Source organism: Bombyx mandarina, chromosome 03, assembly GCF_030267445.1.
Source record: "Bombyx mandarina strain Sakado chromosome 03, ASM3026744v2".
In the NCBI taxonomy this organism is placed as follows: Eukaryota; Metazoa; Arthropoda; class Insecta; order Lepidoptera; family Bombycidae; genus Bombyx; species Bombyx mandarina.
Genome location: NC_143210.1, coordinates 3,443,087 through 3,469,958, shown reverse-complemented (window position 1 = coordinate 3,469,958; position 26,872 = coordinate 3,443,087). Strand labels below are relative to the sequence as shown.

The window sequence follows — 26,872 nt, the reverse complement described above, 5'->3', positions numbered from 1 at the left end:
TGTAAAAACTGAGACCCTAGAACTCATAACTGAGGGTATGTGGTGGCATTTACGTTGTGGATATCTATGGGCTCCGGTAGCAAATTCACATCAGGTGGGCCGTGAGCTCGTCCGCCCATATAAACAACAAAAAAAATAAAAACATATCTTTATCACGACAGTAGTGACACATTTTTTTGGGGACAGAAGAATTTCAGGCGCCCTGGAGGACTTTCCACTATTTGCTAACAAATGTCCGAGTATCGTCGAAAGAGACCTTTTTTTTTATTTTTTTTCGGGCCGATGGCCGAACCTCCTACGAGGTCCCCGCGCCTAGGGGGCGCGCGGTGTATGTGGGACTTGACGATCTGCAAGGTGTTGGAAGCAGACCACGGGCCCAAGGAATTTTAGGGCCCACTCACTTTACTGGTGGTAGGACCTCTTGTGAGTCCGCACGGGTAGGTACCACCGCGCCGCCTATTTCTGCCGTGAAGCAGTAATGCGTTTCGGTTTGAAGGGTGGGGCAGCCGTTGTAACTATACTGAGACCTTAGAACTTATATCTCAAGGTGTGTGGCGCATTTACGCTGTAGATGTCTATGGGCTCCAGTAACCACTTAACACCAGGTGGGCTGTGAGCTCCTCCACACATCTAAGCAATAAAAAAATAAAATAAAATAAAAAACGACTCCCCTGCACTCAACAGTGAAAGGCTTCGCGAGTGCATCTACCGCCGGATGGAAACCATGACCAGCTGAGAAGATATTACGAAAAACACAGCAGACTTATGTTATAGGCTATCTGTATCAAGTACGGTGGCCCGTGTGATGGTCACTCTTAGTATTAGAACTAGAATCATTGATAGTTTCCTTTACCGTCCGATAAGCCCCCTCCTGAAATAGGCAAACCATACGAACGACTGATTCATAGACGCCTCTAGGACTTTACCATCTCAAAAGGCATCCTCACTGACGAACAGTTTTGATTCCGAGCCAAGCACTCGTGCGTCTAACAAGTGCATGACTTCACAGAGCGCATCTAAGTAGTGCTTAACAGTGCAAGACCCGTTCCCACGAGAGCCTTCTTCTTCGATATCATGAAGGTGCTCGACAAAATCTTAAGCACAACGGTTTAATTTACAAACAACAAAGCATGGGAGTACCAGATAGTTTCGTGGTCATCATAATCAAGGCTCGGCCGGAGTCCTGCCAGGCTTCGTTCTTTCTACGATACTTTTAGCCTTTCGTAGCCGTAGTCGTCGAATTTGTCGATACCGATGAAAACTTCGACCTAATCCATAGACGCAACCCACAAAGCTTTCTGCCGGATTTTCTCTGTAGAACCCGGTGGTAGATTCTGTGAAGCACTGCTCTTGCTTGGACTAGTGTTAGATACGAGGGATACGCGAGTGAAACGCCAGCTATTAACACACTGTCCTAAATTTGTTGAAATACCCCGAATGCTTAGGCACACGCACACATACTTAACAACCAGACTTAGCAAATTCTCTCATGCTGAGCCCATGAGCTCACCTACCAGTCCGCGCGTAGTGGAATAGCTCCTTAAACTACCCATGATTAGGTAGAGAAAAAAGTGCTTCCATCATGCTGGATCAAGACATGCCTGGGGAGTCAACGGAAACAGCCTGTTGCAGGGACAATAACGACGACGGCTATCTGATCTGATACATAAGTATTGAAATTAAAGTTGAATTTCAAGCTAAATTTTACTTTACTGCACACAATAGGTCCCAAACAAAAATCACATCACAAACACCGCCACCTACCTTGAGACATACTATTTAAATCTTAGTTGGAACAGCGCCCCTAGCGGCAAACGTAGGCAAACGTTCCAACTCCATACAAATTTGAGTTAACTTTTACGCAATAGTGAAGTTAAATAACTCACACTAAGCACACAGGCTAATATCTTTATTTCATCAACGTAATATAGACAGCACGTGATTATCCTCAAAAAATATATGCTTTCGATACATTATATCGATAAATACAATTATCGATAGTATCAACGGAGCGTGACTGGAATCCGTTAGTTCTTTATAAAATATTTCGCAATTCAAGTCAGTCAACAAGGAATTCAGTTTAAATTTGGTCGAACAAATAGAGGAACATTAATTATTTTATTTGACGATATTACAACTATGACAAAAATAGTCCATTAATATAATTATAAAACACACCATGCGTCACAAACATCTTATTTACTATTGCTGAGAAATATTGAAGCATAGCTACAACACCCTGGCTGAGTCTTTACTCGTTGACAATGACCAAGGGCAACTAAACGAACAAACGACACGAGCTGACAAATATGATTTATCAAGTTCCAATTCTGTCTTTATCCTGTTTATTATCCGAGCCATTGTTTTTTCAAAAATTACCAATTCTGATTAGATTGAATTAAGGAGCTTTCCCTCTAATATTAAACGCTTCAACCGCAATTATTTGAACATTATCTTTTTTTTTTTTTTTTATTGCCTTTGTAGGCAGACGAGCATACGGCCCACCTGATGGTAAGTGGTCACCGTCGCTCATGGACGTCAGCAATGCCAGGGGCAGAGCCAAGCCGCTGCCTACCATAAAGTACTCTCCGCAAGCCTCGTTTGAAGAAGGACATGTCATATCTATATCTCAGAATAAATAATACACGAACAATAGAACCAGGATCTAAATAAGATCATAAAAGTTCATGAGAAGTCGCATTTATGAATTAATATCAAACACACAGCGTATTAAGTGCGCCCAGTCACGCTGCTTAGCTTACATGTTCATAATTTAATGAATTCCAAATCGTGACTTGAAACCGCAATGAACTATAAGAAAGGACGTGGGCGTAACTGTAGAGGTCAAATTGGTTTTTAGTCAATCGCGGACAAAGGGATCTTTCTGATATTTTGTATCATCAATAAAAATACGCCTAGCAAAATTGATGTAATGTGAAATAATTGGTATCATGTTTTTGCTTTTAAAGTTTACAATGAGCGCATCGCTTATGAATTTATTACTGGCGGTAGGACCTCTTGTGAGTCCGCACGGGTAGGTACCATCTAAGAAATAAAAAAATAAAAAAAAGAATTGCTGGACCAATTTTTTTTGTTTTTTTTTTATTGCCCTTGTAGGCGGACGAGCATACGGCCCACCTGATGGTGAGTGGTTACCGTCGCCCATGGACTTCGGCAATGCCAGGGGCAGAGCCAAGCCGCTGCCTACCGTTTTATGTTAAACTTTCGTAAATATCTATATGAGGTTCTACGAAACGAAATTTTAACAAATGGGTTACGTGTGGATTGTCGGTCGGGTAAGTTCGAAATAAAATTCTAAAATAATATTACATTTGATTTTATCGTTTAACACCTGATTTAGGTACTAGTCAAATCCGCACCGCTTTGCTGGCCTATCATTAATTTGACTTTGGTCTTGGCAATTTTCCTTAAACGAAATCGTTCCAGCCGCTTCGGAATCTATATACTGGAGGAGCCCATAGACATCTATAACGTTAATGCGCCACCCACCTTGAGATAGGTATAAGTTCTAAGGTCTCACTATAGTTACAACGGCTGCCCCACCCTTCAAACCGAAACGCATTACTGCTTCACGGCAGAAATAGGCAGGGCGGTGGTACCCACCCGCGCGGACTCACAAGAGGTCCTACCACCAGTAATTACGGAAATTATAATTTTGAGGTTTGATTTTTATTACACGATGTTATTTCTTCACCGTGGAAGTCAATCGTGAACATTTGTTGAGTACGTATTTCATTAGAAAAATTGGTACCCGCCTGAGATTCGTACACCGGTGCATCGCTCAACACGAATGCATCGGACGTCAAATCCGTTAGGCCACGACGACCTTATACATATCGACTTAAATGGACGAATATATTAATTAAGAATTAAGAGTAAAATTTACCTCGCGACAGATTCGTTACGGCTAGAGAGAAAAAATACAATTTAGGAAGAGCGAGAGTGAGAAAATAGACAGAGCGTCTCGCGAACCACTCGACCGTCGAGAGAGGGAAAGAACAAAGCGAGCTAGGTCGTTTCTCTTATACACAGCATGCACAAGAGAAATTTGATTTAAGGATGAAAAATGAAGAAAACCACAATACTACACACCGCAAAAGAAGTTTTACTTCTTTCACTTGTACCAAATTGCACGCGCACCATTTTTTATGTTATATTTTTTTATATGTTGTTTCTGCTTTGATAAGGAACGGAACACCCGAATCTTTTATAATTTAAACTTCATTACTTATTTTTGCATCCGGATCTATTCCGGATCTGTTCGACGTCATATCTCATCGGACTTAAAAACAGATTAACGGCTTATATATTCCATTTATATACAAAGATACAATTGAATGATATTTATGACTCCAATGAAAAACGATGCTCGCATCATCAAGCGATTTTTTTGCTTGTTTGCCAATGTTTTTTTTTGCGTGTTCGATTCCAAGAAGAATGATATTACGTATTAAACAGATTAAGCTCCGCGATATTTTTAAATAGAATGGTCCAGTTAAGCTTTGCGTCCGCAAAGTATGGACCTGTACAAATTAATATTGTACACCTAAATATGTCTATAAAAGTTACGTGACGTTTTGGTTTGTTGTTTTTCGAAATGTGTCCATTTTATTTGTTTGGGATTATGTGTCTACTTTGTTCCGCTTTGGGTACGTAATTAGATGGTTATGATAATTTTAAAGATTGTTCAGTACAGATTTTTCCTAAGGCTTATATTTCAAATTAAAAATAATGTAAATTCTAGATTTCACAAATGTTAAGAGTGCGTTTCCAGAGATCTTTTTTGTCACGTACCATTCGGCTTTGAAACAAGCTCCCCTCTGCGGTGTTTCCCGAGCGCTGTAACATTATAATATACTACTGGTATATATTACTGGTAGTAGGACCTCTTGTGAGTCCGCGCGGGTAGGAACCACCACCCTGCCTATTTCAGCCGTGAAGCAGTAATGCGTTTCGGTTTGAAGGGTAGGGCAGCCGTTCTAACTATACTTGAGACCTTAGAACTTATATCTCAAGGTGGGTGGCGCATTTACGTTGTAGATGTCTATGAGCTCCAGTAACCACTTAACATCAGGTGGGCTGTGAGCTCGTCCACCCATCTAAGCAATAAAAAAAAGATGATTTACTACCCATTTTATGTTCAGCTGTAACTCTCGAAGCCGTCAATGCTAAACCAATACTCATCGCTAAGGACCTCATTCGAAGAATTACACACGCCGCGAAAATTCAATCCAGAGGTTGCAAAAAAGATCTCGGAAAGCACACTGTGAATAGGGACAGTGCTTCTAGTGAGTAGGGATGAAATAAAACTAATCAACTAATGTTCAAGTGGATGCTGGAGCCCTTAGGCATCACAACGTGATATTGATTAGACATGAAATCAAAGTTAATGAATGAAATGATCAAATGAGTCAAAGAATGATATGAATATAGATCAATATATCAGTAGAATTTCAATTTTTTTTCCTACCTAAGCTGATAGCCTTGAGATGCTATTTCAGCGTAACTTTAGCTAGTAGGTGAACTCACGGGGTTCAATTCCGGAGTGATGCTAACACTGACCCTAGCAAGAGCAGTGCTTCGCAGAATCTACCACCGGATCTACCACTGAGAATATCCGGCGAGAAACTTAGTGGGCTTAATTTCAATAACTGCTCTCGTTCGTCTTATTGCACAGGATTACGTATTTCAAACCTAAACGGCTCTTGTGTCCGATGCTTGTGTCACGTTACCGGCTGCGATCTGTCTCACAAATGCACGGACGGTTACTGCGGGCCGTTTTACATCTCCAGGGTGTACTGGGTGGACGCTGGGAAACCGACGCTGCCTGATGATGACCCTAATCGGAAGGAAGGTAGGAAGATTTTTTTTTATTGCTTGGAAGAGTGGATAAACTCACAGCCCACCTGGTGTTAAATGGTTACTGGAGCCCATAGACATCTACGACGTAAATGCACCACCCACCTTGAAAAATAAGTTCTAAGGTCTCAAGTATAGTTACAACGGCTGCCCCAACCTTCAAACCGAAACGCATTACTGCTTCACGGCAGAAATAGGTAGGGTGGTGGTACCTACCCGTGCGGATTTACAAGAGGTCCGACCACTAGTGAGATATTTGATATCGAAATCACATTTCCTATAAATGAGCGACGATACTTCGACGTTCCTTACGGCTCCTGTTAATGCAATTAGAGCAACATACTCAAAACTCGTAAACAACTTTTAGTAGGTGTATATAACAATCGCAATTTGGCTAAACGTAGCCATGCAACACAAATTATATAATATATAATATTATTTGCATTTGTGAAACTTTCAGCATTCGAAGATTGCGCACGAGACTACAACTGCTCCATTAGAATAGTCGAGAGCTACATGGCTAAGTTCGGAAAGGTAAACTGGATTATTTACAAATAACAAATATCCACTATTAGGTATATATTTGAGATAAAGAATGTGCACATGTACAATTGTTGCCATTAATAAAAAAAATGTAACTATCTTACCAAACTGACGTGTTCAAATCTCAAAAGGGAATTCTCAAACAATGCATTTACAGGTACGCTTAATAACATTTAGTTTTCGTTTTTGGTATATAGTAAGTACATATAAATCTAATAATAAATCCAATAATGTTGGGAGTTGGATAAACAATTGACGGAAATAAAAAAAAATGTATGAATTTTTTTTTTTGCCCTTGTAGGCAGACGGGGATACGGACCACCTGATGGTGAGTGGTTACCGTCGCCCATAGACGTCAGCAATGCCAGGGGCAGAGCCAACCCGCTGCCTACCGTAAAGTACTCTCCACAGGCCTCGTTTGAAAAAGGACAATATCGAAGGACTGAATACCAGTTATATTACACAGAAACCACAACAACTATAATATTTATTACTGATGTTAGATCATCTGTTAAACCCGCACGGGTCAGTACCACTACCCTGTATATTACAACCGCGAAGCAGTATTGCCTTTGATGGATGGGGCAGCCGTTGTACTATAAAACTGAGATTTAGAACTCATGTCAAAAGGTGGGTGACGGTCTTTACATTGTTGATGTCTATGGGCTCCGGTAACTATTTAACACCATTAAGGCCGTGATGTATTCGTCCACTCATTTAAAAATTAAACAAAAAACATTACTTAAAGTATCCACAGTACGCATTTCAGTCAGGAATTACGCATATTTACAAAATATCCTATATAGTTCGATTCTTTGATACCAGTGTGATCAGAACGTTTGCCGCTAGGGGCGCTGTTCCAACTTTGAGTTAACTTTTACGCTATCGAGAACGTTAAAAAACTCGCAATAAGCTAACAGAAATTTATTTTATAACCTACAATTTGTAAAAGTTGTAAACTCCTGTCACTGACGGTTGAAAAATATATTTTTTGTATTGCTTAGATGGTTGGACAAACTCACAGCCCACCTGGTGTTAAGTGGTTACTAAAACCCATAGACATCTACAGCGTAAATGCGCCACCCACCTTGAGATATGAGTTCTAAGGTCTCAAGTATAGTCACAACGGCTGCCCCACCCTTTAAACCGAAACGCATTACTGCTTCAGGGCAGAAATAGGCAGGGTGATGGTACCTACCCGTGCGGACACACATAAGGTCCTACCACCAGTAAAATTTCATTATTTTCAGGACTGCAACGGTGACGGCGTGACTAATTGCTTCGATTACATGATGATCAACTTCCACGGAGGGCGCGCGTGCTCCGAGCCCCTATTCCTAAGTTCACAGGGTCTAAAATGGCTCGCGCACTACCAACAATGTCGATTTTAACCACAACCCACATTCTCGTTTAGTATAAATCTATACACTGTACAAACTATAAATTCATTATGTCAATATAATAAATAATTAAGTTATTTTCATTCATTTGACTCATTCATTAATTATTGAAATTCATCATTTCAATATATAAAATAATTAAGTTTAAATTATAAATAATATTTTCGTTGTGTTTCGAGAAACACACATACATAATAAAAACTGCTTTTAAAATTTAAAATCGCGTTGTTATTGTCAACAATACAGACAAATTCGAACCGTTCAGAAAAAAAATGAATAAACAACATACATAATTAAATATGAAAAATTTATTTTCGAGCATCAGTCAAATTAGATCTACATTTTGTAATCTTCGTCTAGTATGAACTTAAATTAACTTTACAAATAAATTTACTTAACACTAACCTAAATATACCCTCCTCATATTTATATAACAAATAAATAGAGTACATCGAACGAATAGTTCTTTCATCAAAATTGAATTTGACTACTTTTTGATAATCCCTTAATATAAGTACAGTAAAATGCTTAAATTCATACTCTACCATCTCTACTAAGTAAAAAGATATTCATTGTTTTTATTTTGAATTGATTCGAATACATTTAATAATTTTATAAATCTAGCAACATTAAAATATCATAGACAAATATGTAGAAGTAAAATAGGAAATAATGTTTTTTAAATAATCTGTGTTTCAATATGCACTATTTATTACCTTTATCATATTTCTAAAAGAGTTGAGTTATTAATTTCTTCGTTGAAACCGCGATCCGAATCGCCAATAAAGTCGTGAATGCGTTGAAAATTGAAAGCGAATCAGTGTGCTTAGTGCAAGTTTTGCCGCTAGGGGCGCTGTTCCAACTCCATACAAATTTGAGTTAACTTTTACGCGATTGAGAAATCAAAAACCTCACACTAGGAGCACACTGAAAGAGACATTTTTATGAGCAAACGAGCGACAGCCCATAAGGACGAGTTAAGTGAGAACCGGAGCCCAAAATCACGACGCACTATCCATCTCAACCCGAACGTCACTACCCACTTTGAAACAGACCTGAATCTCATTTGTGTTGTATATTCGTATCATAGCCTAAAGTTCAAAGAAGCACACTGAAAGCTTCATAATTACACATCTAAATCTTTTAAAATTCTAAACTTCTTAATTATGTATTACCTTAACTAAACACAATTAAACTATGATGCCTAATGTATATATTAAAAACAATAAGATAATGATTCAAAGCGCATTGGGAAATCATTAGGAGACTCAGGCGAAAGTGACAAGCGGAGCCGGTGACTGCCAATCTTCTTCGTCAATCTCTTCGTCTGATTCTTCCTGGAATCGGACCTAGAAATATAAACTTGGGTGATTTCTTTTTATGGGATGGAGCGACTTCTTATTTCACGTAGGCATTTTATTTTCACCGGGACCGGTGGTAGAACTTGAAGACTCAATCGAGAGTCGCTTCCTAACTGCCCGAGCGCCACTAAAGGAGATAGATGGATCATGGAGATGTCAAATGCTCAATCAGACCAGAAACTCATTGAGTTATGGTAATTGAACATAAAATACTCCTTTGTCACAAACATTATTAGTGCGATCCTGCGGACCGAATGGTAAACAGTCGACATCGTCCAAAACACGTCATTTCGGATCCTCCCGATCCACTAACGGTGCTTTTAGGTACCTCAAGCACCGGTCATCGTTCTCGTCGAGCCCGTCCACTTACGACGAAAGGCTCGGCGAGTAAATTAACCCACAGACACAGCCCACTGAATTTCTCGCCGGATTTTCTCAGTGGGCCGCGTTTCCGATCCGGTGGTAGACTCTGCGAAGCACGGCTCTTGCTAGGGTTCGTGTTAGCAACAACGTCAGGTTTGAGCCCCGCGAGCTAGCCTACTATATACCTAGTCAGGTCATAAATTCTGTCACATGTTTAATGTAAAATAATTGAAACAAGTTTATTCATTATGTAACCATTCATATACCAAATTGAACTTAACAAAACATAGATTCTTATGACACTAAAGTTTATTCAAAATGACCTCCGTGATTTTGAATACAGGCCTTCAATCTGCGCGGCCAGTCGTCTATCGCAGCACGAACGAGGTCCATGTCAATATCGGCGGCTGCCTTAATCAAGGATGTCTTGAGTGACTCCAAATTGGGATGAAGCTTTGAGCACGCCTTTTCCTCCAAGTGTTGCCATATCTTGTTATCTAACGGATTCAAATCTGGACTGGAGGAGGGCCAGTCTTCGTGCCGAATGAAGTCGATTTCACGCGCCGCCAGCCAGTCTTGTGTGCTCTTCGCTCTATGAGCTGGCGCCGAATCTTGTTGGAATACCCAGTGCCTGTTATTGAACATGGTATGAGAAACAGGTTCCACAAGGTTCGTCAGGACTGTATTTTGATACACAACTGCATTCGTTTTTACACCTTTCTCACAAAAATGTACCTCTGTTAAGCCCCAATAAGAAACTCCCAACCATACCATGAGCGAGGATGGAAAATGACCTCGTTGGACACGCGGAATACGGTTGATTCTTCACTACTGTGTGCGTACACCTTATCATTTTGTTTGTTGTAGCTCTCTTCTACGGTAAAAATGTTTTCATCCGAAAAAAGAATTTCCTGATATTTTTTTCCCGCGTACCGCTTCAACAAAGCGCGGCATCTCTTCAGTCTCAGGTCCATTAGACGAGCATTCAAACGATGTCCTGTTTTTCTTCGATATGCTCGAAGCCCTAAGTCTTCATTTAACACCCTTTTCACCGTGGTTCTGCTTAACCCCATCTGAAGGGCCAACAGTTTCTGCTTACGTTTGGGATTTCTTTGAATTCGCGCCTTCACAGCTTTTATCACTGCTGGAGTCCTAACAGACCGAGGGCGACCACTTCTTGACCTGTCATCTACATCTTCATTGTATCGTTTGATGGTACGATAAACGAATCTTTTGGTTATATTCAAATTTTTCAGCATGTTAAAAATTTGAATTGGCGCGTAACCGCAACGATGCAACGCAATAACTGCAACACGGTCTTCTTTAAGCGTCCACTCCATATTTAAAAATGAGTAAAATTCTAAAAGTATACCTTTTTATTTTCATGAACAATTCGAAATTCGAAATCAATAAACTTTTTTGTGGCCAGCATTCTAAAAGAAAAGTTTTTACTGTGTGACAATACTTATAACCTGACTAGGTAGTTCGGTGAATCTAAAATAAACCCTCGAGGTTACTAAATAGATAGGAAAAAAAAGTAATCTCTAGGACCTTAAAGTATACGAGTGAGTGATTAATAATAATAAAACTTACCCAAGGTGCTGTCCGTTTCGCGTTTGAATTCATAGAACCAGCCTGATTAGCTTGCCATAACTGAAATAAATGTTGCCAGACTTTAAAAGGAGACTTTCTTAATACCAAAACTTTTTTTTCAAATCTTTTATTTGAGAAGCTTCATTTAGTGTGTACTTATAACAACTATGATTAAAAATGAATGACACTATCTAATATTAATCCATATAATGACACTATCTAATATTTCAAATACTGGTGAAAGAATGTCTTGCGAGTCCGCAAGATTAAGTATCACTACCCTGCCTATTTCTGCCGTGAAGCAATAATGTTTGCAATAAGCTTTGAAGGATGGGCGGCAGCGGTTGTACTGTAAAAACTGTGATCTTAGAACATATCATGTCTCGAGGTGGGTGGCGGCATTTACGTTGTAGATGTCTATGGGCTCCGGTAACCACTTAACACCAGGTGGGTCGTGACCTTATCCACCCATCTCAGGAATCAATATGGATATTAAATAATTAAATATAATTAAAAATAATTAAAAATTACCTGATACGCGTCATTGAAAGCGTGTGCCAAGGACAGAGCGAGAGCGCGTGCTTGTTTCCTTTGAGAGCAAACGAACACATGGACGATATGTGAATCGTTCTCATCATTTCCCTTCGCTCCCTCTACAACAGCGAAAACTCGAGAATTCGCCACGTCAGCCGAACAGTATGAGATGCTACGAAAAAAATAAATATTTCAATTAATCTTCTTCTTTTTCTCCACTTTATCCCACTAGGTGGGGTCGGCACAGCTAATTTTTCTCTTCCATTCTCTTCTATCAGCCGTCATCTCAACACTCACTCCTCTCTCTCTCATATCGTCATTCACACACTCCATCCATGTCTTCTTCGGTCGACCTCTTCCCCCTCTACCTTGCACTACCATTTCCATACATCTCATATACAAACATACAAACATACATACATACATATCATATTTCAATTAATGACTAAATCAAAGAGTAATAGACACTTATTGTAGCATACTTATTATACACCAAAATAAAAAAAATTGCAGACGGTCTTATCACTAAGAGCGATCTCTTCCAGACAAGGTGGAAAAAAATATTTTAAGAAAGAAGGTGTAGGTGAGCTCGAAAGGTAATAAACCGGAGGTGTTGCTAACACTGGCCCTAGCAAGAGCAGTGTTTCGCAGAATCTAGCACCGGATCGGAAACATGATCCACTGAGAAGATGCGGCGAGAAACTCAGTAGTCTGTGTCTGTGGGTTAATTTACTCGCCGAGCCCTTTGTCGTAAGCGACGGGTTCGACGAGAACGGTGACCGGTGCTTGAGGTACCTAAAAGCACCGTTAATGCATCGGAAGGATCCGTAATGAAGTGTTTATAGGGACAGTCGATTTACCATTCGGTCCACAGGATCGGATATGCTGCTCCGGATGCTGATATTCCATAATGGCTTAGTTAGAGCGATTCGTAGCTTTTACTAAAACGCTACTACTTAATCTACCATTAATCTATATATATATATATATAAATGAATTGCTGTTCTTTAGTCTCGCTAAAACTTCAGAACGGCTGGACCGATTTGGCTAATTTTGATCTTGAATTATTTGTAGAAGTCCAGAGAAGGTTTAAAAGGTAGATAAATATGAAAATGCTCGGAATTAAATAAAAATAACAATTTTGTTTTTCCTTTGATGTGTCCCCCGTCGAACGGGTTCCTTTTGTTTGTGCTAAGTTTATTTTATACAAAAGTTTTGGTCTTTTATTTATAGATTGAGGCACTACGAAGTCTGCCGGGTCAGCTAGTTCCTTATAAATGTTTTGGTTCAACGGTTACATTATAAAAAAAACTGCACTAAATAAATAAACAAAACAACATATTTTACATTATTGCAGTTTTAATCAAATATAATTTTATGATTAAAGAAATATTAATTTAAAAAAAATTAAATAATTGCATTGTTAATTATTTTTTATACAATATAAAACTAATTAAGATACAACGTTTTATAGACAATTAATTTATCGCAATTTATGCAGCAATTATTTTTGCAATAAATTCTTATGTATTATGAACAACAGCTACTACGAGAGTCTTTGTTATCAATGAAAAGTCGTTGACTTTTTCAAATCGTATCATAAAATTTTCAGAAGAGTCTTTTGTTATTACTTAGATGGGTGGACGAGCTCACAGCCCACCTGGTGCTAAGTGAGTACTGGAGCCCATAGACATCTACAACGTAAATGCGCTACCCACCTTGAGATAAGTTCTAAGGTCTCAGTATAGTTACAACGGCTGCCCCACCCTTCAAACCGAAACGCATTACTGCTTCACGGCAGAAATAGGCAGGGTAGTGTTACCTGCCCGTGCGGACTCACAAGAGGTCCTACCACCAGTAAAAACGCTTCACGACAGAAATAATTATCCGTCCGCGACGGGGCAATGCAAAGCTGCCGTGCGTCGAATGAAACATGTCTTGTCGGGTCCCCCGGATTCACTCTCGGTGCTGTTAGGACCCTCAAGCACCGGTCACAGTCCACGTAGAGTTTGTCGACTACGACGAAGACTTCGACGAGTGAACTAACCCAAGGATACAGCCCACTGAGTTTCTCGCCGGATCTACTCAGTGGGTCGCGATTCCGATCCGGTGGTAGATTCTGCGAAGGACTGCTCTTACTAGGGCAGGATCTGCTAGTGTTAGCATGCTCTCTCAGGTTGAACCCGTTAGCTCACCTACCCGTCCGCGCGTAACTGGAATAGCTTCTTAGTCTACCAGCAAATAGGTAGGGGAAAAAAGAAAGAAAGACAGAAATACGATGGAATGGTTTGGAGTCAATGTTATCGCATCTGTAACTGGTGGTAGGGTTCTGTGTAGAAGCCCGCCCGGGTTGGTACCACCGTCCTGTCTATTTCTGCCGCAAAACAGTAATACTGTGTTCCGGTCTGAAGGACAGGATAGCCGGTGTAACATACATAAGGCTGCCCATCCAGGCCAGGATAGGCAGCGCATCTGAGTCACTGATGTAGTTTGTATGTCTATGGGCGACGTTTATCATTTCCCATCAGATGAGCCGTAAGCTCGTCTGCCTATCGAAAGCAATAAAAAAAAAAAAAAATCTTTTTCAAAGAAATAATCCGTAACACAGAGACTATTCCGGTTGGTGCTACTCCAATGTCAAACATAAATACTTAATTTGAATTACTTATACGGTAATATTCAACGTCTGATAACAAATCAGATTGAATCGCATAAGAGCTTAGTTTAAAAACACGTTACTGGGGTCAGGATATCAGGACAAAGTAATAAAATTGTTGTTTTAACATCGGTCCTTGACACTTATGTAAATTTTCAAATCATTCGAACGTCCTGTAATAAGCGCAAATTACGATGGAAGTTTTGCGTTACTTAGATACAAGTCAAAACATTGAAAGCTTGTTAATAAAAAGTGGTTCTAATTCCTCGGCCTAATTTAACGGCCGTCTGGTGTAGTGGTAAGTGACCTGGTCACTACACAAGGGGGTCGCGGGTTCGAATCCCGCCAAGGGAATATATTTATTTGTATGATAAATATTAATGTCTTTTCCAGGGTTATGGATGTATATTGGATATATGTATGTGTATAATAAAAATCTTACATAATTTATTTCCGTTATCTGGTACCTGTAACACAAGTTCTTTACGAACTTAGCACGGGACCAGTTAACGCAGCGTGATTGTTATTAAAATATTTATTTATTTATTATTCGTGTCAGCTTGTTAGTAAAAAGTAGTTCTAATTCCTCGTGTCTAAGATTCGGGAAAGCCAACGAAACTAGTACATTTTAAGTTAATTTTAATGAGTTACCTGTAAATGGAAACCGCTAATACGTTATTCTCTGTTTCGGCGTCAGTCACAATGATACCTTTTATGTTGATGTCGACGTTAACTTTTTGAGGTTTCTTCTTCAGGGCTGCAATAAAAACAATTTCAATGATTAATGTTAGTCTGAAGATTGAAATTCGACCATATGCATTGGCATCATAAGATTTAGATTACATTTATTTGTTACTTTTATTCAAAGGGTTTGATATTTTTAAGAAAAGGAAATGACATTTTCGATGCCTCCAATGAACACTACGCCAACTCTCTCTCTTCGTAGATTTACAGGAGGAGCGTTTAAACGAAAAAAAATTATAAAAACTTTATTGCAGATATTTATGGTTTTTTTGTGTAACTAGCTGATTTACTCTTGCTTCGAACCCCATCAATAATGATTAATTGTAATACTTTTAACATAGTGAAGCGATTTGCAAAAATAACGAAAATTTCAAAATTTTAAGTTAGAGTAGTGTTCATTGGAGGCATCGAATTCCAAAAAAAATATATGTTAACTCTAAGTTCGTGTTGCGTGATTTGTTTTATTTTGTCTATTTAGTGTTTCTTCAGGTTTAAATATGTAATAACGGTGATTTATTAACTGTTTAGTATCTGTGAAAGTGCACAAATGTGGAAAAATCAAACAAAGCTGCCGAACGTAACTTCTCGAAATCCTCCAAAAAGTTCACTATAAAAGTCTCAGTAAATGACCACCATTTTACTGAGATTATATTTCATACCATATCATCTCATCTCATTTCGTTTCATTTCATTTCATTTCACTTCATAATAGCATTATTCATAAAAATAAGCATATAAATTAAATTAAGACTTGACCTAAAGGTCTTAGTTACGAGGTCATAAAATCCCTTAAACAAAAAAAATCTAGGGAAATAAATTAGGGGTCAAGGACCGTCTTCTGGTAAAAGGTTCTGTACCCATTTTATTTTTACCCTGTGACATGTTAGAATCGTAAACGATGTACTATTCAAGTGGCTTACTTTTGGCAGACTGTAAGGCGGTGCGTACACCAATAGCGGTGGCGGGGGCTGAAGCGGCTCGCTCGACCGGGGCCGAGCCGGCGTAGCGGACGTCCATCTTGCTGTTCGGATCTCGGACTTCGCGCCACCAACCCTCGCCTTCGCAATCAGCTAATGCCCATTCTTCACTCAATTCTGAGAACCAACATTTAATCAAACATAGAGTTTTTGCTAAGGCTCCTGTCAAAATAGAAATTCAAATGTTTAATACGTGAAGCAAAAACTTTGTACCCCTTTTTACAAAATTGCACGGAGAGAGGAGTATGAAATTTCCTACACTTATAGAGAAGTAGTGCAGAATGTTACTTTTGTTTTAATTATGCATAAAAAATACAGTAAATCAAACATTACACAGAAACTACCTCGTATTTGACATACACACGCTTATAATAGATTGGGGAAAATGTGTTTTCGCATTATAGTATGTATGAACATGTAATAAAATCTCTTTGGCTTATATACTATTTGCATCTGGCTGGTTTTCGTAAATTATTTTATAGAAAAGTAGACGATATTCAAATATTAACGCATAACGCCTTAGTCGTTCGCAACCACGATCACTCAAGTATTCTAAACATCCGAAACAAACATAATAATTAAATAAACATGAGATTCAATTCTACGGTTTTGATTTAATTATTATATTGGCATACTCTACTCTAATTTTTTTCGGACAGTAGGCCGAACATTCAGTGATGGATTTAGGCTTAATGGCGCTCAAGGACCTGTTTATCGCGCCACTCTTAATGTTAGAATAAATTTTATTAATTCTAATCCAAAAACTTTATTTTAAATTTAAAATAACTTTATAATTATTATTTTAATGAAAATTAATCTGAACTTATTTTCAAAAGAGACTACTTACTGTCTTATTTTTATTCATCTCTGAAATTTTGGCATTTAAAAAATTTTGCCGCCCCTCATATCATGCCACGCTAGGCCACGGCCTCACGGGCCTAGACGTAAATCCATCACTGCGAACATCACACTATTTGATACTCTACTCTAATTAGGTCAAGTTCGACTAACCGACCTCTGCATCCTCTAGTGACGTTCAACTAAATTGATAAAAGAGATTTCGCGAATACGATCCTACGTCTGACCCACATAAATACACTTGTGCACTAATTACGCAGCTCCGCTATTACGCTGTTCGTGTAACGGCTTCAATATCAAAGGGCTTACAGTAAATAAATAAAAATTCTCGCCCGACCGTTAAGTTGTCGTGGCCTAAAGGATAAGACGTCCGGTGCATTCGTATATAGCGATGCACCGATGTTCGAATCCCGCAGACGGGTACCAATTTTTCTAATGAAATACGTACTCAACAAATGTTCACGATTGACTTCCACGGTGAAGGAATAACATCGTGTAATAAAAATCAAACTCGCAAAAATTAAAATTTGCGTAATCACTGGTGGTAGAATCTCTTGGGAGTCCGCACGGGTAGGTACTACCACCCTGCCTATTGCTACCGTGAAGCAGTAATGCGTTTCGGTTTGAAGGATGGGGCAACTATACTGAGATCTTAGAACTTATATCTCCAGGTGTGTGGCGCATTTACGTCGTAGATGTCTATGGGCTCCAGTAACCACTTAACACCAGGTGGGCTGTGAGCTCGTCCACCCAACTAAGCAATAAAAAAAAACACCAGGTGGGCTGTGAGTTCGGCCACCAAAGTAAGCAATAAAAAAAAAACTTATTGGATTCAGAAAACAGAAGCGCATAGTGTAAGATAACTACGGAATGTCATCAGCTACCCCTAACATACAGAACGGCCTTTTAGGATGGACTGAGAAACAGGCCACTATGATACGTGAGCTTACAGTTCAATATTCCAAACCAAAACGCGTGACTGTATCATATTTGAAATATAGTGGAAGCTGATTTCAATTAGAGTGAACTATAGAAAAACAGTGTGATTCCCTATTAACACCGAAATATAACTATGTATGTAATATATAGTATGAATCTGTGTGAGTAAATAGTTCGTAGTAAGCTATGCTCAATAAAACACTTAAACGTTCACGGAAATATCTCTCTGCTCTTATGATGGGAATTTCTGTGAAAAAGCGGCGCGACATTATAACCCTCTTATCGATGCCGCCTCTAATTAAAAATTCCAAAAAACATAAAGCCGGCGTGGCTCTAAGGATCTGCTATCGGCTTCTCCCCAATCCACTCTGGGTGTCTTTAGGCACTCCAAGTATCGATTACTGTTCTGGTACAAAAGTTCGGTAAAAGTTCGGCGTACAATCTAGCCGATTCTAGCCCATAGAAACAAGCCATTGAGTTTCTCGCCCGTCCCTTGGTAGATTCAGCGACACTTGAAGAATTTGAATAGTCTCTTAGGCTACGATTAGGTTAGGTAGGAAAAGAAAAAGCAAACAAAAGAATGAAGAAAATTAAGGCACACATCTCTAAGTCGCTGTCTGCTCCCCACAACTGCAGAACTTCAAGTACCATGTACCCTTAGGTGCGGAGAAACATCGCAGGAGGTTCGGCCACCAGCCCGAAAAAAAAATAAAAAAATAAGGGAACGGTTGTATTGAAATCGTAATTTAAAAATTAAGAAATACAAATTTTTTACATACCTATTTCTGGTTAGTGATAAGAGATCTGTGCCGGCTTTTTTATTTTTATTGTTTTTAATCATATATTTTCCTTTTAATTTATCAACGTTAAACTCATTGTTATGTCCATGCTATTAATATTTAAAAAATTGTCAACTAATAAATATACACACTCACGAATTGGAGCCTTAATTAAAACTTAAAAAACTTCTTTCAACTGGCGTGTAATTCTTGTTTGCCTTTGGCGTCGACATGCGTTAACCTTGTAAAACTATTCATAATAACAATTAAATCAAACTTTTGGTCATCAGACGCAATTTACGTAACTTGAATGAATATGAATACACTCATATTTTTACATTGATTTTCTCTTTCTTTTTCTCTTCCTAGCTAGTCATCCCACACGGTGATGAAGGGGTCAGCTTTCCTTATTTTTCTCCTCTTTTCGCTCTGTATTCGACATCATCGTCAGTAACATTGCATTCCGTCTTCCTTCAGCACTACATGTTTCCCCCTAATCTTGGGTCTTTTTCTAGATCGGAGAGATCAAGCAACAGTGCCAAATTTCCGACATAGTCTAGTGACGTCCCTGTTACTTAACCATCATCTGTTTACATTGATTCATTGCGTCTAAATCGAAACGCCTATAAGCAAACGTCGCATTTAACCATGGTTATCTAGGCCAGACAGTGTTGATAGTTAACTGGGTCGCAGTTCAGTATTAGGCGCAATAAGTTGAACCTATGACACAAGAATCAGTCATCCGATGCGATTAACATGTAATAAACCGTTTTTGTTTACGTTGTCTGTGTTATCTTAGAGATTTTATTTATTTCTGGGTCTATCAAGGTTTTGTTGAAAATAATGCCTTCAACCCGTAATATTATAATGATGTTATAATAATAATAACTCAACGTGAACTAGTCCCAAACTATGGTTCCCTGTATGTACTATGGGAACCAGAGACATAATATACATGCATTACTTAAATACGTTTAAATGTATTTAATACCCAGAAAAAGAGAAAACAAAACTCTTCATCTCACGAATATTTGCCCGATGCGGGATTCAAATACCGTCGAGTAATCACGCGCATTCGCCATTTTACTACCGATTTAGATCACTTATTACAAAATATTTAGTAGAAAAGTAGTAGTCTACCTATTCACGAGATTTTTTCTGGTGGTAGCGTTATCTTTTTTTTTACTGCTTAGATGGGTGGACGAGCTCACAGCCCACCTGGTGTTAAGTGGTACTGGTTACTGGAGCCCATAGACATCCACAACGTAAATGCGCCACCCACCTTGAGATATAAGTTCTAAGGTCTCAAGTACAGTTAAAACGGCTGCCCCACCCTTCAAACCGAAACCCATTACTGCTTCACGGTAGAAATAGGCAGGGTGGTGGTACCCACCCGCGCGGACATAAGAGGTCCTACCATCACTATCAATCATTTCGATTTGAAGGGTGAGACAGCCACAATACAAAATGGTTAATTGAAGCAAAAGGATCATGCTTGCTTGCTTGCATGCTTAGTCACTACTAAACGCCCCATGATCCGTTTGCAAAAAAAAAACACCTATTTGCAGTTACAAATAAATTCTTCAGAACTACTAAGTCTATCGCATTTTCTCGTAAGCTCAGTCCTATGTTTGTCTCGTATTCAAATCAAAAACTTACTGAAGACGTTCTTAAGAATGAATAATTTAATAAAATTGAAAAGAATTTTTTTTTACACGCCTCTACAAAGCATATATGCATGCATTTGCGTTTACAGGAAAACAACATTAGAATTGAGATTTTGCAAGTTATAAGTATTTGTTTTTGTTTACAATAGTGGATAAAGGGAAATAGCAAGAGACCGTCGCGCTGCGTCACAAACGTTTGCCATTAGACACTTGATTACTTGATAATACTTGACACTACTAGCTACTATTATAATATATTCCGGGTGGTGTTTTTTTAAACAAATATTTTATCTAAGCTCTAGTACCACAACAATGTCGTTTATAAAAAATAACTTAAGTACATACATCCGCTCTTCATCCTCACCTAAATTTTTATCTTGGGTACATTTAGGTACATGTTAATCTCAATATCGCATACCTATATTTTAATACCCGTATCAACTGCCGCTTAATTACAAACATATTAGAGACGTTTTATCGTAATTTTGTTGAATATTCAGCCTCATATCTTAAAGTGGGTGGCGGCGTTCGCGTAGTTATCCAAAAGCCACGTAAAGGTTACCACTAAACACGAAAAGTGCCGAAAAATACGATCCTCTCTAGACCAATAAAACAAATTTAAAATTTAATCCCTCTCATACCCCTTACTTCGCTCATATATTTCCAATACTGTAAAATTCAAACAACGTGGAAGCCATTAAGTAAATTACTAGCTGACCCGGCAGCTTTTGTATAAAATAAACTTAAAACAAACAAAAGGAATCCGTCCGACGGGGGGGGACATCAAAGGAAAAACAAAATTGTTATTTTTATTTAATTTCGAGCATTTTCATATTTATCTACCTTTGAAACCTTCTCTAGACTTCCAGAAATAATTCAAGACGAAAATTAGCCAAATCGGTCCAGTCGTTCTCGAGTTTTAGCGAGACTAACGAACAGCAATTCATTTTTATATATATAGAAGATAGATATGGATCTTGGATCTTACCACTATACTCTAACTTTTAAATACTGACAGCGCGATATGTTTTTCTTTCGCATTTGGATTGTCAACCAGCGTCTAATTTGAACGACCGAAACAAAACACTAAAGAGGATTAGATTCGATTTTTTTTTAAGATATTGTGATTTATGGTATATCCAATAAGCTAGGCGGGCACTTAAGACATTAATAAGATTTAACAGCTTGCGACTTTCTCGCTTTAGTTTTTTGCGCTCTATCTATGCCATACATACTCTGCTTCGAAACGGATTGTCGTCCTATTCTACTTACACATCATCTTAACCTACACATCTTGTTTTATAACGGTTATTATTTTATTCTATTAGGTACGTATTGTATTAGATCCTCATGCTAGTTTAATTATTATCATAGAAACTTTACTGCTACTAAACTTGTTCATCTTAAGTAGGTACGTAAAATTACCATTACGGTGTTTATATTGTAATCTGTGGGCATTGGAGAGCACATCGTAATCCTATATTCATACACTGGGCGTCTTATCCTTTAGACTTCATATCGTACGGTAGATGAGGGCAATTACCCGGTAGCGACGAGTGTTAAAGAATGCAGCGTTAATATTTTATTTTATTTGATAGAACACTGGCTGTTAGTAAATAAAAATAAATTCAATTTCATTTCTGTTATAGAATAATCTTTGTTTATTTTATTTTCTTTTCATTCGTGGATTATTATTATCTTATAAATAAATGAATTATTATTATATAAGGTGAGCGGTCATTTCAAAATCGCGCAAAACAGAGATGTAGTGAGGTGAAAAACGCATTAAAGAAAAATTAATCGAATATACTTAAACATTCATAAACATAGACTGGTCTGTGAAAATATAAAGTATTAGGTACATGCTATAAAGCCAAACTGGAATCTCACTGTACTTTTTATACGAACATGACACTAAGAGAGCTCCTGATTCCGCTCTAATTAGAGTGAAACTACATACCAGAGTGAACACCGCCTTATCGAGTGGTGGTCTACCGAACTTGGAACTTATAATGACGCTTCCCCCATTCAGCTAAAACTGGTTACAAGTCTTGGAAAGAAATGATGCTGCTCCGAAAGAAAGTGGTCGTTGCCACCCATCCACTTTGGCATAATCACTATACTTCTAATTACAGACTACTGTCAAGCCTTGCTGAAGAAAAGCATATCGTTATGCACAGGAAATACCGTCAAGGAAATTAACTCAAACTCTCAAGGGGAAAGAAGATATCTAGTACGAATTATTAAGAAGCGATGGTTGCACGAAAAATTAGTGAGCTCTATTTTTCCCCCTACCTATAGAATAGGGGGCTATTTCAGCTACACCCGGACAGGTAGGTGAGCTCACTAGCTCAACGTGAGAGAATTTGCTAACACTAGTCCTAGCAACGGCAGTGCTTCGTAGAAAATACTACCGGATCGTAATCGCGACCCACTGAGAAGATCCGGCGAGAAACTCAGTGAGCTGAGCTCAATTTTGATAGCGAAAGGTACTGTGATGACACCAGAAATAACTTTTTCTTGAAACTATACCTGTAGAATCAACAGTAGGACAGAATCAGGTACACAATTTACGCTCCATTCCCCTAATCTTCCGTACGTGGTATTCCCCAATGGTGAGGGTCAGGACCATCCTTGTGTATCACTTTCTTTCGCACGATTTATCTCTAACTCTTTTTGTCTCTGGCGGTGGAGGGCGTTGTGAAAAGTATGGGAAAAGGCCTCGAGATTGCAGCCCAATGCGTCGGTCGACCAGATCCGCTCTTGATACCGCAGTTCACAAGGCCCCTCTTGGCTGAGCCTTTGCTCGCCCACCTGTCCTGGTGAAACTGGAAAGGCCTCCGGGCCACCAGTAATCTTTCAATCATAAAATAAAATAATAAAAACTTTACAACGTCCTCTACGATCCACCCAGGCCATCCATTAATTTGAGAACAATGACGATCCCACAAGTCGTTGCTGTGCAAAACCACACGGAAGTTCTAGGTACTTTGGAGCGGCAATCCAGTGTTAGGATTAGTATTTGAAAGAAATGTGTTCTCCCTATCTAATCGATAGTAGCGTAAGGGGCTATTCCAGCTACGCTCAGCCTAGTAGTTGAACTGACAGGCTCAACCTGAGAGAGCAAAGCCTAAACTCGCCTCTAGTAAAGTAGAATTATATGCCAGGCGAGTAGACACAATACTTACTAACGTTAAGGCGTTTTAGGAGCTCGCTCGAGATTTAGAGGGATATATTCGGTTTGAAAACGCGATTTACCAACAAATTTCCCGCTATCAAAAAAAGGTTCGCGGAAGTCAAATCAAAACAATAATAAATGTCGAGTGATGTTATTGTCAGAAAAAATACGGTAAGACCGTCTTGTTTTCCAAACTCGATAATGAATCACGGGGTAAATATCGTAATGAAAGATATTTGGTATTTGGGTCTGAGTGTAACTACTTGTTCTTATCTTGTACATGTTATCGGTAGAATCCTTTTTTTCATGTTTTTCGGCAATTCGCCCCCATTCACTTCAATTACTATACCTCTTGTCTAGGGCATAGAATAACTGAACAAAAAGGTTCAAAAGCAAGCCATTAGATTGTAAATTAGTGAATAATCTATTGTGACAACAATCTACAACAAAATGCCTTATCTCTAATTCTAAAGTATTATGGAAAAAGAACATGTAATTTTTTTTTAGTGCGTAGATCACACGCAAACGCACACAAACATTATAATCTGAATGCGCTGCCACCCACCTGTGTGCGAGTTTTTTAACGTTCTCGTTAACGTAAAAGTTAATTTAAATTTGTATGCAGTTGGAGCAGTATGTGGGACTTGACGATCTGCAGATGTTGGGAGCAGACCGCGGGCCCAAGGATGTTTTAGGGCCCTACCGTACTAAACGACTACCCTGTACTCTTACACCCGACGTCCGATCTCGTCCGGGGTCAGAACCCGGTCAGAGTAGGGGGGTTCCCGCCGTCACTACAACCAGACTCGCGGTGCCACCCTTAGGACGGGGCAGCCGCCGACGCGTCGTCCCATCCTCCTGGTGCCAGCGCGCTAGAGTAACGGTAGCTTGCGGCGTAGCCTCAACCCCCTCAGGTCAACCTGTGACCATTACCGGGTGAACTCCATACAAATTTGAGTTGTGTTTTACGCTATCGAGAACGTTAAAAAACTCTCACTAAGCACACTGGAGACATCGGGTTTAAATTTCTGTACATATAACGCATGACTACTTCATGGTAGAAATATTTTAATGTGCAGGTTGGTAGTACCTACCCATGCGGGCTTACAATACACCCTACTACCAGCAAATGCCCGTTTGTTTGCTTGTTTGTTTGTTTGTATGTATGCCAAAGCGTTGAGACATCGCTATCTGGTAACTCAAATAACTTACGACCGAAGATATCATATCTTAGCGTGTTTTTCATATCAAATAAAACAAAAAATAAATACAACAATGATATTCCCAAATAAACAGCTACTAATCGCTATAATTATTATTAATTCATAAACTACGAATACTATTTTATTAAAAAAGAAGGTTCACTTAAAAATTGTTAATTTAGTCTGTATTTGAATTATTTATATCATAATAAATTAATAAAGAAATATTAGATTAATTTGCGTTAAATTCGTCAGCAAAATTGCATTCGTCAGCAAAAATGTATAATTTATAGCTTATTATTATTACATTATTATCTTAGAATTTTTTATTTTTCATATCTTGGGATTTTTCGACAGAATTATATTATATTGCCTAGATGATATTTCCACGTTTATATATATTTATTAGTAATAGAATTATGATCTATATAATTTATAACCAGCTGCTAAAATAATATAAAATCAGAAAAAGTATGTTTTTTTTTTTAGATTTCAAAAAAACTATTTTAGACCACACGGTTTTAGTTAAAACGTTAAAAGTGCAAATTATCTCAAGTTTTCAATAAATATTATGTTAATAAATAAATAATATGTACTCACTTTTGTGTTTCGAATGATTTTTCCACATTTTTCTTAACAAAGTTGCCATTTTCACTGGGTTACTTTGCTCTTTGCTATATCTGAAAGCGACCTCTTCCAGCGCGTTGTACAGACTAAACTGTTCGCGTAGACGAGTTTGTAACTCACAACCTCTATTTGTAACATGCAAGACATTAATGTCTGTTCGCTCCGGTAGACTGTTGTATTTTAATATATATATATAATCTATGATGCTTGTGATTTACATTTTGTTCTGACAGTTTATACTTAGCTATACTACTTCTTAATTTATCATTCAGTCTTTTAATATTACAACGATCCGTAACTGAAAAAGGAGAGTACACATTATTACGCACCGAAACATAATTTATATTGGTTACAAGTCAGTCAATAGGCAGGTATAATTTTCATAATAAGCACGGTAACAACTGGTTTGTCATAGGGAAACGCTGAAAAAAATTTATGTTGCGGAATTCTATATATATAACCAACAACAAAGACACATCTATCAAAATAGACAATATCTACCTCTAAATGACGAGGAAAAATAAAATACAACTTTAAATACATACAAATTTTGACATTATGTAATGTTTAAATAACCTCTAAGGGTTTTACTTGAATATCTAAATACAGTAGCCCACTAATCAATACAATTTTACAGTTTTTCAATATGCTGATAAAGTGGATTTATTTAAATTACTTATTCTGGCCATAAATACTGTTACAATTAAAAATAAACAAAATATTACATTTGAATTTGGAATCTGTCATTTTTATATGATTGCTCATTGAGTTTTCTTATTTTAGCGCCAATACATTGTACAATATTTTGCGATATTAAAATGGAGTGGGGTGATAAAGAGAACCGAATCGCTATGATTGCATTACACAAAGTAGGTATGGAGCCAAATGCAATTTTTAAAACTCTCCATACGCTTGGTATTAGTAAAACTGTTTGTGTACCGCGTATTTTAAAAGATGACTTAGGATTTGCAGCCTATAAGAGACGTACTGGTCATTTCTTAACTGATAATTTAAAATAGAATAGGGTGGTAAAATCGAAACAACTACTGAAGCGGTACGCAAAGGGAGGTCATAGAAAAATTTTGTTTACGGATAAGAAATTTTTTACAATTGAGCAACATTTTAACAAACAAAATGACCGTAGTTATGCTCAAAGCTCTAAGGAAGCTTCCCAATTAGTCGACAGAGTGCAAATTGGGCACTATCCGTCTTCAGTGATGGTTTGCCATACTTTTGTGAAAAAGGTATCAAAACATCAGCACAAGTGTATCAAGATACCATTCTTGAGAAGGTAGTGAAGCCCCTTAACAACACCATGTTCAATAATCAAGAATGGTCCTTCCAGCAAGACTCGGCGCCAGGTCATAAAGCTCGGTCTACGCAGTCTTAGTTGGAAACGAACGTTTCGGACTTCATCAGAGCTGAAGACTGGCCGTCGTCTAGTCCCGATCTTAATCCGCTGGATTATGATTTATGGTCAGTTTTAGAGAGTACGGCTTGCTCTAAACGCCATTATAATTTGGAGTCCCTAAAACAATTTGTACGATTGGCAGTGAAAAATTTTCCCCTGG

At 38.3% G+C, this 26,872-nt stretch overlaps 2 protein-coding genes across 3 annotated transcripts; one reads left to right on the top strand and one right to left on the bottom strand.

Moving 5' to 3' along the window:
* The first annotated feature begins 4,492 nt into the window (after positions 1-4,492).
* On the top strand, positions 4,493-7,906 carry LOC114251454 (lysozyme). Its single transcript, XM_089739272.1, has 4 exons — positions 4,493-4,670; positions 5,699-5,875; positions 6,341-6,414; positions 7,674-7,906. The coding sequence occupies exons 1-4, from the start codon at positions 4,619-4,621 to the stop codon at positions 7,812-7,814; spliced, it is 444 nt and encodes a 147-aa protein (XP_089595398.1). The 5' UTR covers positions 4,493-4,618; the 3' UTR covers positions 7,815-7,906.
* Positions 7,907-8,115: 209 nt separating this feature from the next.
* Positions 8,116-25,464, bottom strand: LOC114252188 (low density lipoprotein receptor adapter protein 1). Of its 2 annotated transcripts, none has more exons than XM_028186696.2 (6): positions 25,275-25,464; positions 15,995-16,168; positions 14,982-15,087; positions 11,672-11,846; positions 11,141-11,200; positions 8,116-9,172 (listed from the first exon to the last, which is right to left on the bottom strand). In XM_028186696.2, exons 1-6 carry the CDS (start codon positions 25,321-25,323, stop codon positions 9,092-9,094), a joined length of 645 nt encoding a protein of 214 aa, XP_028042497.2. In that variant the 5' UTR covers positions 25,324-25,464; the 3' UTR covers positions 8,116-9,091. The 2 variants fall into 2 exon arrangements, with proteins under 2 accessions (XP_028042497.2, XP_089595392.1); XM_089739266.1 differs by lacking the exon at positions 25,275-25,464 and adding an exon at positions 22,255-22,507.
* Positions 25,465-26,872: the final 1,408 nt, after the last annotated feature.